General features: G+C 42.4%; 2 protein-coding genes and 1 long non-coding RNA gene across 6 annotated transcripts; 1 reads left to right on the plus strand and 2 right to left on the minus strand.

The window, feature by feature from the left end:
- The first annotated feature begins 5,285 nt into the window (after window positions 1-5,285).
- Window positions 5,286-7,674, plus strand: LOC134189741 (uncharacterized). Of its 4 annotated transcripts, none has more exons than XR_009971531.1 (4): window positions 5,299-5,380; window positions 6,525-6,610; window positions 6,771-6,915; window positions 7,002-7,674. It is a non-coding gene; the product is annotated as an uncharacterized LOC134189741 (long non-coding RNA). The 4 variants fall into 4 exon arrangements; XR_009971529.1 differs by lacking the exon at window positions 5,299-5,380 and adding an exon at window positions 5,965-6,135; XR_009971528.1 differs by lacking the exon at window positions 6,525-6,610 and having other exon boundaries at window positions 5,286-5,380.
- A 2-nt stretch (window positions 7,675-7,676) lies between these two features.
- On the minus strand, window positions 7,677-8,650 carry LOC134190342 (scavenger receptor class A member 5-like). Its single transcript, XM_062658795.1, has 3 exons — window positions 8,549-8,650; window positions 8,412-8,469; window positions 7,677-8,077 (listed from the first exon to the last, which is right to left on the minus strand). The coding sequence occupies exons 1-3, from the start codon at window positions 8,648-8,650 to the stop codon at window positions 7,677-7,679; spliced, it is 561 nt and encodes a 186-aa protein (XP_062514779.1).
- A 52-nt stretch (window positions 8,651-8,702) lies between these two features.
- Window positions 8,703-11,210, minus strand: LOC134189738 (uncharacterized). Its single transcript, XM_062658106.1, has 5 exons — window positions 10,347-11,210; window positions 10,116-10,269; window positions 9,603-10,053; window positions 8,921-9,532; window positions 8,703-8,866 (listed from the first exon to the last, which is right to left on the minus strand). The coding sequence occupies exons 1-5, from the start codon at window positions 11,131-11,133 to the stop codon at window positions 8,852-8,854; spliced, it is 2,019 nt and encodes a 672-aa protein (XP_062514090.1). The 5' UTR covers window positions 11,134-11,210; the 3' UTR covers window positions 8,703-8,851.
- Between the last annotated feature and the right edge of the window lie 1,130 nt (window positions 11,211-12,340).

Genomic DNA, 12,340 nt, shown 5'->3' on the forward strand with positions numbered 1-12,340 from the left:
TCTAGATTTGCGAAATGGGCTGTGCAATGGAACTCGACTAATTGTCAGACACTTGCATAACCATGTAATTGATGCAGAAGTCATAGCTACACAGAGCCATCAACGTGTTCTAATACCACGCGTCAAACTGGCACCATCTGACGTCAACTTGCCATTTATATTGGAACGACGTCAATTTCCTATAAGATTGGCGTACTCAATTACAATAAATAAATCGCAAGGCCAAACGTTCAGCAAAGTTGGTATCTACCTCCCGGCGCTAGTCTTTACGCATGGGCAACTGTACGTTGCCTTTTCTCGAGCAAGAGCATTGGCTGATATATCTCTACAGATCGATGAAACCACCACACAGGGCCTCATTGGCGACAAATCTGTAACTCACAATATTGTCTTTAGTGAAGTGTTGTAATATAGTGCTAACTTATTCTACTTCCTATGTGAACTTGATCTCACATTTTTAGAATGTCTTCAATTTCCAGTAAGGTGCCTCTCCGGAAGACGATGCGACGAAACAGAAGGAACTTCTTCCGATTAGTAAAGACAGCGATGACACTGGCGGATCTAGAGAGGGTTCCGGGGGTTCCGAGGACCCCTAAAATTTTATGTGACGTCATCACGCGGCGATGACCGCGTACCAGCAATCGGACAGTACGAATGAGTCGTACGGTACTCCTACTCTTTTTGTAGCCTACTAGGCGAGAACATCGGACACAATGCGCCAATTCAGCAAATGGAAGAGCGTGCTGAATGGCTTCACATCGTCAATTGACATCTTTGTTTGGCTGCCCTAGAAAGTCGTCGCTTGAAAGAAGCTAGCCCTTTCAGACTTCAAGCTGCCAAGACATTCGAAAAACGTTGCGAAGGCTTCTTCTGTAAAATCGAGGCATTTCAGGCTTGCAGCCAGAAAAAAAGGTGTGGCGGATACGGCTCTGTGTGAGCCACGCCCCCACATTTCCCGGACCCGGAGACTGAAAGTGCTAGTTGAAATCAAACCGTGGCTTTTTGGCCCAGCTCGAACACTACCACTTCGTTACTTTCTTGCAATGATAATGTTTCAAATTAGTTGTTTTCCATCTCATGAAAATATATTTGATGGTCACAACATTCACAATTTCATGAAACCATATATGTCAATTATAGAAGCTTTTTTGGAAAAAGAAGAAAGAACAGTATCATTTGCCTGTCTAGCGAAAGACATGTAGGCTTGCAAATCAATTCAAATTGTCCGGTACTGTAGATTCATTAATTAATTAACGCATACTTCCGTTCTATGGTAAAGGTGATTAAATAACTAATTTATATCTGGAGGCGTGGCTGATCCTAACCTTTGTGACGTCACGGAACTCCATCCGAAAATCCTGAATCCGCCTCTGGGTGACACAATTGTAGTACCCTACACAGAAGGTCGAAATCGAGTATCGAAACATCTATCAATACATGTAGTTACAAAAATTGTATCACTCGAAAGCGCCAGAGATAATTATATCTACGTGAAATTCAGGATATTGAAGACCCCACTACACAAGGATCGAATCATCGACACCAAACACAGTGACTCAAAACCATTGTTTTTCTGATGATCAGGCGCTGTAATGTGTTCAGCTTAATTAAACATATTATTATTTGCTGTCTATGCTGGCAAGTTGGTGTAGTAGTAAAGCTAATATATCATTCATATATAATATACACAACAGTTCTGTTACAATGAATGCGCTGCAATAATTGTGCTGCATGCAAACAAACCCACCGCCCATAGGGCGTGTCCTGCTATATATATATATATATATATATATATATATATATATATATATATATATATATATATATATATATACACATTATAAATATATATATATATATATATAATATACATTATATATATAGCCTATACTGTAGTACGCCAACCCACGCTTCCGCCTGTCTGGATGGATATCTGTAATGCGCCGATCGACACGACGCCGGTCTCCGATCGTCGTGAAACGCGACGGCCCGGTCGAGTTCAGCCGTTCAAGACGAACGGTCGAGTCGGACTTCGGCGACTTTGGCGTTCTGAAATGACATGAGCCGGAGTTTGTTTGTTCAATCAATTAACCGAGTATGCGGATGAGACGTGTGCTCGCCAGCCACTGTACGCCATCCTTTATTTCCCAGAGTGTAAGATGCGCCGGCTCACCGGGCCGCTTTTGCGTGCGTGCGTGCGTCCGTGTGTCACGGAAGGTGCGTCTTCTTTGCAGAAGTGGCGTACAACGATAGATTGCCAGCACCCGGATTGCCACCGCCCCTAGGGCGGGTACTTAGTTAATCACTAATACATTAATTAGCCTCGTTGTGCAGAGCCACGCCCTCTGAAGTAAATGTGGGACCCCTCAACTAAATCTACGTTTTTCAATTCAGCGGATTGTGTAATTGTTGTCATACGGGACTGCAACGATAGTAGTAGATGTTAGTAGTAGATAGTAGTAGACCTGTATTCAAAGCCTTGACATTGGCAGAGAGCGTTTCAAGTAGTTTTCGCCTAGATAGTTTTGCTGTCGCGTATCTTGCAGAAATTAATTTAATTAATTCTAGCAGATTTGGACTTTCTTACCTTTTGTACACGTACTGCGGACACTGTGAGATCGCGTGCAGCGCAGTATTCCGAGGTCGACAGGTGTTCGTATCCGGGTTTTCTGCGTCACTTCGTCCCAGGATAATCTGGATGTTTCGTATTCGAGTAGCACTGCTGTGTCTGATACCAGTTGCGATAGCAAACCTACGTCTAGTAGCTTTGTTTCGTACAGACTTTTGTGTTTTATGTTAGCTGCTCTCTGTGTGTCCGCCAGTCTGTTCTAATTTTTGGCAATGTTTTTTAATGTCTAGCTAGGTGTTGAGTATCTAATATCTGGATATTGTCTTGTCTTTGACGTCCGTCCATCCGTCTGTCCGTCTATCTGTCTTTCTTTCTGTCTGCCTGCCTGCCTGCCTACCTGCCTGCCTGTCTGTCTGTCTGTCTGTCTGTCTGTCAATTTCATTTATTGAAACACAAACTCTACGTTACATTTCTAACACTAACTACAAGAAATCTACTGAGTTCAGCTTTAGTTTAATGCAAACTACTTTGGTAGTCTCTATTGTGTATGTTCTCATCTTCTTCTCCAGGGAAGACACGTGTCAGCTTGTGGAGGATGACTTTATTGTTGCATCATTGTAATATTATTGAGAATTTTTTCTCCTGTCTGTCTGTCTGTCTGTCTGTCTGTCTGTCTGTAGATCTCTGCAAGGACGAGGAGCTGGTGCATGGCTAGATGTCATCCCCACTTCTGCTAAGCATGCTTTAAAAACAAACAAGTTTTCTTTAGCGTCTTACCTGAGGTTGGGAGTGGCTCTACCTTTCACCAATTGGATTAGAAAGCGTAATTGTGGTCATGATTTGGATGAATACGGATACCATCTTTTAACCTGTAAATATGGGGGTGGACCTGTGTGGTCTCACAATTCAGTCTTAAATGGGTGGAGTGAGTGCCTGTCTGACCTTCACCTTCCCCATCAGACAGAACCAAGACATCAATACATCAATACTGAAGACCGTCCAGACATAACAATGCTTGATTCAAATACTGGATAGAATTTGGATCTTGATGTGTCCCTGACTCATCTGTAGAGTCAGGACATTATTAGGAGGGCTAGCAAGGAAAATGGTCATGCTGCCACGACAAGAGAAGAAAAGAAAATGAAAAAATATTTAGAAGAGCTTGTTCCAGGAGGATATGTATCGAGATGTGTTCCTCTTGTGATAGAACATTTTGGGAGGTGGGGCACAAAGGCAGAGAATTTTTGCAGCATTTGTCACAACGGTCAGCAAATCCAGAAGCCAATTTTAATGCTTCCATGTTTATGTCGTATTGGAGAAAAAGATTTTGTACAATTCTGCAAAGATGCAATGCCAAAGTTATCCTTAGAAAACTTTCAAAACTGTGATCTAATCATGGTGATTTAGATAGATTTTTAAAATCCTAGTGTATGTACAGGTAGAATCTGTATGAGAAAAATTATCTGTCTGTCTGTCTGTCTGTCTTTTTCTCTCCGTGGTCATCATGTATTTTCTCTCCACGTTTGGCTGTTGTCATCTTCACGCTTGTATGATCATTGATTGCTTTTTGCAGCTAGTATAGCAAACCTGGTCTATGCGGATGTAGTTAGTGAAAGTCGTTTTCGATCTCGAAATTAAGTTTTGTTCTTAGGTATTTCAACATGAACGTATCCCACAGATCCTCATAAAGACTTTCCTTGGCCAAATGGTTTTGGCCAATTGACGCAGGTTCTACTGTGTTAATTGCAGCTATTCCTGATACCGAATTTTAGTACTGAAATCAATCAAGCAATCAATGACTTATTTGTAGCTGGGAATGGTGCAACAGTATGAGCTAGGAACATGCTTGAGGAAATGATACACAACAGCAAATAGTGAAACATATTTGTTTGATGGATCGTATTCAAGAAACGAGTTCACAACGTTTTCTTTGTTTGATATCAATTGTTTATTCATGATGTGCTCTGCAGGTTTATATACGGAGTACTGATGTCGATCGAACACTCATGAGTGCAGAGTGTCAGATGGCGGCATTCTATCATCCTAATGGATCACAGGAATTCTTATAGACAGGCTTCAGTTGGCTTAATTGATATTTTGTATTGCAACAGGTGTTTCTGAAGTACCTATAATGGCAGCCAGTTCCCATCCATACTGTGCCAAAGGATGAAGATAATGTATGTGTATTTTAACAGTTTTGATTTAGTAATACTCTCTAGATATTCTGTGTGTTTCAAGGTACTGCATACCTTTACTGCTGACTGCCCAGTCTACAAACAGTTTGAAAACAACTTGATAAATGACCCTGATTGGGTACAGAAAAGAAAAAAGAAGATCAGGCAAGTGTCATGGATAACTACATGTTGCTGTATTAAAGCTACAATGCTTGCTACAACAGTAATATAGAAATCTGAAATTTGCATTTACAACCGCTTTTCATGAGTAATAGATCGTTGATTAGATTCCAGTAGAATTTTACTTGGACTGGTACATGTGTGACTGCAGAAGTTTTGTTGATGGTGACAAATAACAATTAAATTGAGTGTGTGTGTGTGTGTGTGTGTGTGTGTGTGTGTGTGTGTGTGTGTGTGTGTGTGTGTGTGTGTGTGTAGACTTGATTTCGATGTTTTGGTGTGCAACAGGTCCAGTCTCTTTATGATACTTACATAGGTAATCTTTGATGATCACTTGATTAATTTGCTTCAATTTGTTGTGTAGGGGCTTCTTGATTACTTGAAGAACAAGAAAGGTGTGACTCACGAAATGGATCTGCACGAAGCAGGTCACATTGGAGGGACACTGTTCGCTCAAGTGAGCTGTTAATTACAGAACGAAAAGACCATTTTGACTAACACACAGTATCATTTCTGTCTACATCAATATACGACTAAATAGACCAAATCAAATAGACCAAATGTGAGTCTCAGAGTATAGCCCAGGCCTAGCTATGTATAGGGTTCCGTCTTTCTGATCTGCTATTTTAGGAAGATGCTGTTGCTTTACTGTCTTTATGCGGTTCGTGTGGAACGAATTGGCAAGCGACAGTCCAACAGTACTGCATGTGTGAACAATATGTTCAACTGGAACTGGTGATAGTAAGACAAACTGTTGTGAGAATAACTATTTTGCCTGAACCCATGCACGGTGTGTTTTGCAGTCTGTAATATATGTAGCTCTCTTGTTGACGTGACCGCTCACTCTGTGACAGCTCATGGTGTGTGCATGTGACAGGAATAATGTCATGCGGGAAACGAATGAAAGACGTGCTTCTCAGGCGGACAAAAAGTTGTCCAGATTACCAAAAGTTTGCGTGGCTATTACAGTAGGGATAACATACAGGTATATCTAGATTAGAACACAAAGAACAGGCGTGTGGACAGCGCTTCAGTGAACAGTTAGTACGGAACTATAGTCTCCACTTTGTCTCTTACCGATTGGGGTGCACGCTGGAAACGACATACTGGATGGTAGACTTGCGCAGTTCGGTATTGCGAGGGCTACGTAAAATCCGGGTACCTTAGGCTATCTCTTTGGACTTACCGCCTCTGTGGTTGACTTTACAGCTGGTTAGACTGTTGTTCTTTGTGGTAAAATTTGTAAGATAAATCTTTGTTAGATCTGCAGATTCATGATTTAATTATTTATTTACAATAATTAACTTAATTAATATATTGTTTAGTTGACTTCCAAAAATCATACAGTTTGATCAATGTTATATCATTGCCATAGCTAGTAGGCTTGATTTGGCGTCTTGTTGTGTAGTGAATCTAAACCTTGTCATCTGTTCTATATTACATGCGCTGTTCTTTCTGTAATTAATTAATACACTAATGTGTAGTTGATTTTTTGTAGATTAATAAAAAGATAGCAACCGTTTGTGTTTATGAGATTATTAATCGGTTGATTGCTTGTTTGCAAATATTTTTCCCTTCGAGTGATAAGATGTGTTGTGCAGTGGCTCCTTGTGAATCATGACGAGAGCTGTACCTAAATGAAGCAGCTTACATCAGTGGAGTACTGTTTGCTCAACATTGTCACAGTGTACAGTTGAAATCTATTATTATGATAAACCAAACACAAACTCAGTTGTGCACCCTTGCTTCTAACTTTGTCAGGATTTGATTCAGCAATCCATTTAGACGATAATGCTGTGTTTTGCAGCTTCTACTTGAATCTGATGTCTTGATTTTTGTCTGTTTAGGTTGTCACTGTCAACTCCAGTACAGTTTTCGGAAATGAGACAGAGTGGGATAAAGACTGCCAGTTGACAATTAAGATGAAGTCGGTCAGTCAGTGCAGCTATTGCACATTTCTGACTATTGCAGGTGCTGTTGCTGTAGTGCATGGTGAGGCGTGGTACCATGAATGCCTGACGATTTATGAATCACGCATTCACTTCAGTCACTACAGCTGCATTCTTTGTTATGTGCAGGTGAAGTGATGTCGTCAAAGGTAGATGTCTTTTCAAACACATCATGACTTTAGTTAATATGCAATGCTTTTAGATTAGTAAATTTGGTGAATACCTGATCTGTTATGCTAGCAACTCAATAATCCTTTTTGTAACATGGATTTATTATCATATTTATTGGTCTATGTAAACACTTTGGTAGCTTGTCCATGATACATACATAGTCAGATATGGATTTTGCTGCAAGAGAATGGTCAAAATCCAACTACATTTTTTAAAGAGTTTTGAGCAGTATATTTACTGTTGTGTGCACAAATTCGATAGACCGTGTAGTGTCTCACTTTATGAGACTACAATAGACAATCAATGAAGCAAGCATGGTGTCTAGCTGCAATAAATTGTTACAAGTATAAAGTGAATTGTGTTTTGTTGCACTTGATACCAGGATCCCAGCATGCAATGGTTGTAACTCTTTATTCTGTTTTTGTTTAGCCTAGTACTGGATACTGTCTTAGGTCCTTTTTGATTTTGTCTGTTACTGTTGTGTGTCTCATCTAGTAGAGAGTCAGTGATCACTAGACTAGTGATAGTGCTGCATCTACTTGTTAAATACACACCAGACTTTTTTGTATAAAGGTTGCTCTTTTAGTTGACATCAATTTACTTATATAAGTCATTAGCAATTGGCTACTTGTTTCACTCAGGAACCGGAACCGGTTCAAGACGACGTGGAACTTTGATGACAGGACGTGGAACTTTGATGGCAGGACCTGGAACTTTGATGACCGGTGGTAGGTTGCAACGAACCGACGCGTCTCTGTTATGAGAACAACTTGTTTGCCCGAACCCACTGTGCTTGCAGTCTGTGATCGCGTTTTCACTGCCATAGCAGTTCACGTTGTCAAGCCACACTGGACCACGGCCTCGACCATAGCGTGCACTTTGATATGCTGTACCTCCGTAGTGGTACCCCAACTGCTTGCACACAACTTGCGCATCCTTTGCATCCCAATTCCTATCACACACTGTGCCCCATACGCCTCCGTTGAATACCTCCACTCTGCCTTCATATCGATTGAGACCAACAAGACGGATTGCTAACAAATGAGAGACAATGAATAATTATTGAAATTGTTATCGTGTTTGAGATATTTAGTACGTTTTTGACAGCTGATGTACAGATTGTCGGTGCTTTTTGCGCAAGTAGATGCTCCCCACTGAACACCCTGGTTGCAGTCAATTTGCTTGTTTGTGCTGCTGAGGCAACGAGCACTGGTTTGAGGCCCACTTGCAGTTTTTCTTGCGAAGACTGTGTGTAAAACAGAATATGCAGGGCCAAACCCAGCTTGTTGGCAGGCATCCGTGCGCTGTCTGTTACCCCAGGCCGATCCGCCACAAACAGGACCCCATTGTTTAGTTGAGCTGTCATACACTTGTAGGTAGCCATTGGGGCTAGTTGTTGATAGGCCATTTCTAGTAAACCGAACACCTTAGATGAAAACAATAATTGAGTGAGTGACCAAACCCATTACGAGCGACATTAATTGTTATCGTGTATGCATGCCAACCTGGATTGCACTTGACTCCAGCATATTGGTAACTGGGGCAATATCCACCTTGGTAGGTTGTTCCCAAGTTGTACCGAGGACAATCTTGAATGTATTTTTCATTGCCTGTACATCCTACTTTGCTGATAACGTAGGGCTTTTTGCTGTAGCCCCATCTGCTTCCTGGAGTTGCTTGACCAGTGGAATATCCTAGTTGGGCACACACAATGTTGGCTTCAACGTTATCCCAACCATCTGAACAGACTGCGTGGTAGTGACCATCAACCAAGATTTCTACCCGACCTTCATATTGATTTGGACCGTTTACAAGACGAATACCTAAAATTCGTGGAATTAGTTGTTATATTTTCTTTGCATATCAATGTGACTCACCAGGCTGGGGAATTCAAGTGAAGGTAGAAGACAAAGGTACATATGGAAAGAAAGGTAAGTATGGTGCGTTATTAGGGCAAAGGCATGTGCACTTACTATTATTCCTCGATGAATACACTGAGCTCGTTGGCTTGGTGTGAGCAAATCGCTTTCAAACCAACACTGAGTATCGAAATCCCATTGAACAACCTGTTGGCGCGTTGGACGTCTACTGGCAATCATTGCTCTGATTGTGGATACGGACAGATCGGGCTCAGGGGTGTATGGACGTTCAGTTGTAAATAATTCTTCGATTTTAGTGTCATGTGGAATCAATCTTTTGATTGAGGAAACGGCCAGCCTGGTCGACTGTCTTTTCTTACGTCCAAACGGTGTCCCACTAGATTGAGCATACGTGTAACCCAAGTTTCCAACTTTGAGAACATTCTTTGGTCGTCTCCATGCTGACTCCTTTAACAGGTCTGTTCCCCCAGGATACGCAGCAGTTAAGAAATTCATCACACTATTAAGTGTGTAGACAACACCAGGAGTGCCGTCAGCTGGATAGTTACTTTCATCATCCCCGTACAATTCTTGCCAGTCGTACCACAGTTTGTCGATAAAACAGTGATGCTATACAAGAGCACGAGACATGCATGTGTCACTATGAATTATTCGGATAGAACAAGAACTTCTGACTCACCAGATAGAAGAGAGGATCACGTGGTGACTCACCCGAATTCATGTCGGATGATCCGAATCGTCCATGCAAAGTGTTGTGCCGGGCTCCACTCCCTTCGGTCTGCGGACGGAAGTTGTCATAGATTGGATTGCTTGTGCGGTCATTGTTCAGTTGTGCTTGTGATGCCTGTTGCGTTCCGGGCACGGGATTGAAGACATTCCGTACGATACATTCGGATGGATCGGGATGCCACAACGCTTGACTAAAGTGTCCGCTATTGACACAATCGTTGGGGCCCGCTCCGTTGTTGAGAGAACCGCTGCCCAAGTGAGCCCAAATGGCCGACGTGGCGACATGTTCTCCTGACCAATCCCAGTATGGGAGACGAAGTGAGACGTCGTTTTGAGCGATTTGTAAAGCGTGCTCCAACATACTGAGGAAAGAACGATGCCAAGGGAAGAAGCCCGCACCACTGGATACAGAAACGGCTCGTCAGTATGTGTTTATTTATTTACAAAATTGTGGAATACGTACCCATGGGCCGAGCTTGATACAGAAAAGACTTGATTATGAAGTGCTGCGAGATCGTTGATGACACCATTTTGCTTAATGGTTTTGAATCCGGCCACAATAGAGTTCCAGTCTTCCGGACGATAAGTTGCTAAGTCAATCACATTACACCTCAATTCTGCAATAGACAGAGTGGAACAAAGTCACGTGGTGTAGCTTGACAAGCAAGGCAGCGAAAATGGTTAGGCAACGTACTTGCGCCAAATTCAGCAGCGATGTCGTCCATGTCGTCGAAATCATCTACTACTAACCTGTGATTGGCGTCAGGCTGTGAAGCGATGGCATTCAACTCGTTGTCACTGCTCGTGGAGCCAAAATTAGCCACGCCCGCCGCAAAAACCCTAGCACCGTCTGTGTTTTGTAGAACGTCTGCCTTGGGACCTGGAGCTCCACCTTGATTAGATTTTCCGTCAGTAAGCACGAAAACAACTCTGGTCGCATCCGATCTCGCTCCTCTGGACGCGTCATTGTATAGAGAATGTGCTTCGTCTAGAGCACCTGCAGTATTCGTAGCCCACCCGTGCACGTAGACAATACCATTGACTGCATTCTTCAGATCAACGCGAGGAGTCGCCGATCCCGAGTAATCATTGAAGTCGAATTCGACCGTAATCTGGGACGACGCAGCAAAACTGATAATTGCGACTCGGATCGATTTGGTGCACGTGACAGTTAGGACGTGGTCGATCATCAGACTGACAAAGGTCTTTTGCTTAACGAAGTTAGCACTGCCGATGCTACCGGAATTGTCCATAACAAAGAGAAGATCAATCTTGTTGGGATCCGGAGTTGAACGAGATCCTCCTCGAAAGACAGGTTTGGCATTTAAATCTTTGACCCCGTCAGTAAAGATCGAGAAAAAGTTCTGATTTAACTTTGCAGCATTGACGCTAACGGAATCTGCATTGACCAAAACGTGCACATGTACAGCAATAAAAGAACAAGCTGCCAACAGAAGCGAGAGTCTTCTAGTCACATCCATGCTGGCTTGATCCTAACTGTGATGAAGTACCGAATTGCATCTGCACTTGTAGCCGACGAACAAATAACCGCAAGCGTAATTTGTACGTAGGCAATGTGCTAGGTAAGTGTTCGCGGTGAAATTCGTAACAATCAGTGCTGTGTTGTAGGAAGGCACTCCCACAATGATGCGTCTGTGCGTGGTGTTTGAGACGGATACGTAGACCACAGACAATGGAATGAGTTCATGCAGTTTCCTGTTGAACGAATTGTGTGTGTGTGTGTGTTTACCTCACTTCACCGGAAGTGATAGTTTGAGGCACAGTGATATGTATATAGTACATTGTGTTCTGTTGGTGTCAAAGCCACTCAAAAATTGTTTAATACCTGGTAGTGGCTATATACCCATGAGTTTCTTTCCACTCTTTGCCAACGTTCACCATCTGCCAACAGAAGTTAAGTCATGGGCGTTGGAAGGGGGGAAACTGGGGGCACGTGCCCCCTCAACTTTTCGAATGTAACAAGGATGACAGACGTAGAAACTGACACCGACATGACACACTGAACTACACTGAACTAACACTATAGTGTTACATTTGGTTTCCTGTTTTATACAGTGCAGCATTCATAGATATGATAATCACTAATACATTAGCCTTGTTGTGCAGAGCCACGCCCTCTTAAGTAAATGTGTACCCCTCAACCAAATCTACGTTTTTCAACTCAGCGGATTGTGTAATTGTTGTCATACGGGACTGCAACGACAGTAGTAGATGTTTAATTAAGTTATCTGTATTCAAGGCCTTGACATTGGCAAAGAGCGTTTCAACTTCGCCTAGATAGTTTTGCTGCCGCGTATCTTGCAGAAATTTAGCTTAATTCTAACAGATTTGGACTTTCTTAACTTTTGTACACGTACTGCAAGATCTAGTGTTTGTTGTTGGAAAGTTATTCGTTTGTTGATAGAATTATATTCATGCGGACACAGTATGATTGCGCGCAGCGCAGTATTCCGAGGTCGACAGGTGTCCGTATCCGGGTTTTCTGCGTCACTTCGTCCCAGGATAATCTGGATGTTTCGTATTTGAGTAGCACTGCTGTGTCTGATACCAGTTGCGATAGCAGACCTACGTCTAGTAGCTTTGGTTCGTACAGACTTTTGTGTTTTATGTTAGCTGCTCTCTGTGTGTCCGCCAGGCTGTTCTAAATTTTTTGCTGTTTTCTAATGT

Source organism: Corticium candelabrum, chromosome 14, assembly GCF_963422355.1.
Source record: "Corticium candelabrum chromosome 14, ooCorCand1.1, whole genome shotgun sequence".
NCBI lineage: Eukaryota > Metazoa > Porifera > Homoscleromorpha > Homosclerophorida > Plakinidae > Corticium > Corticium candelabrum.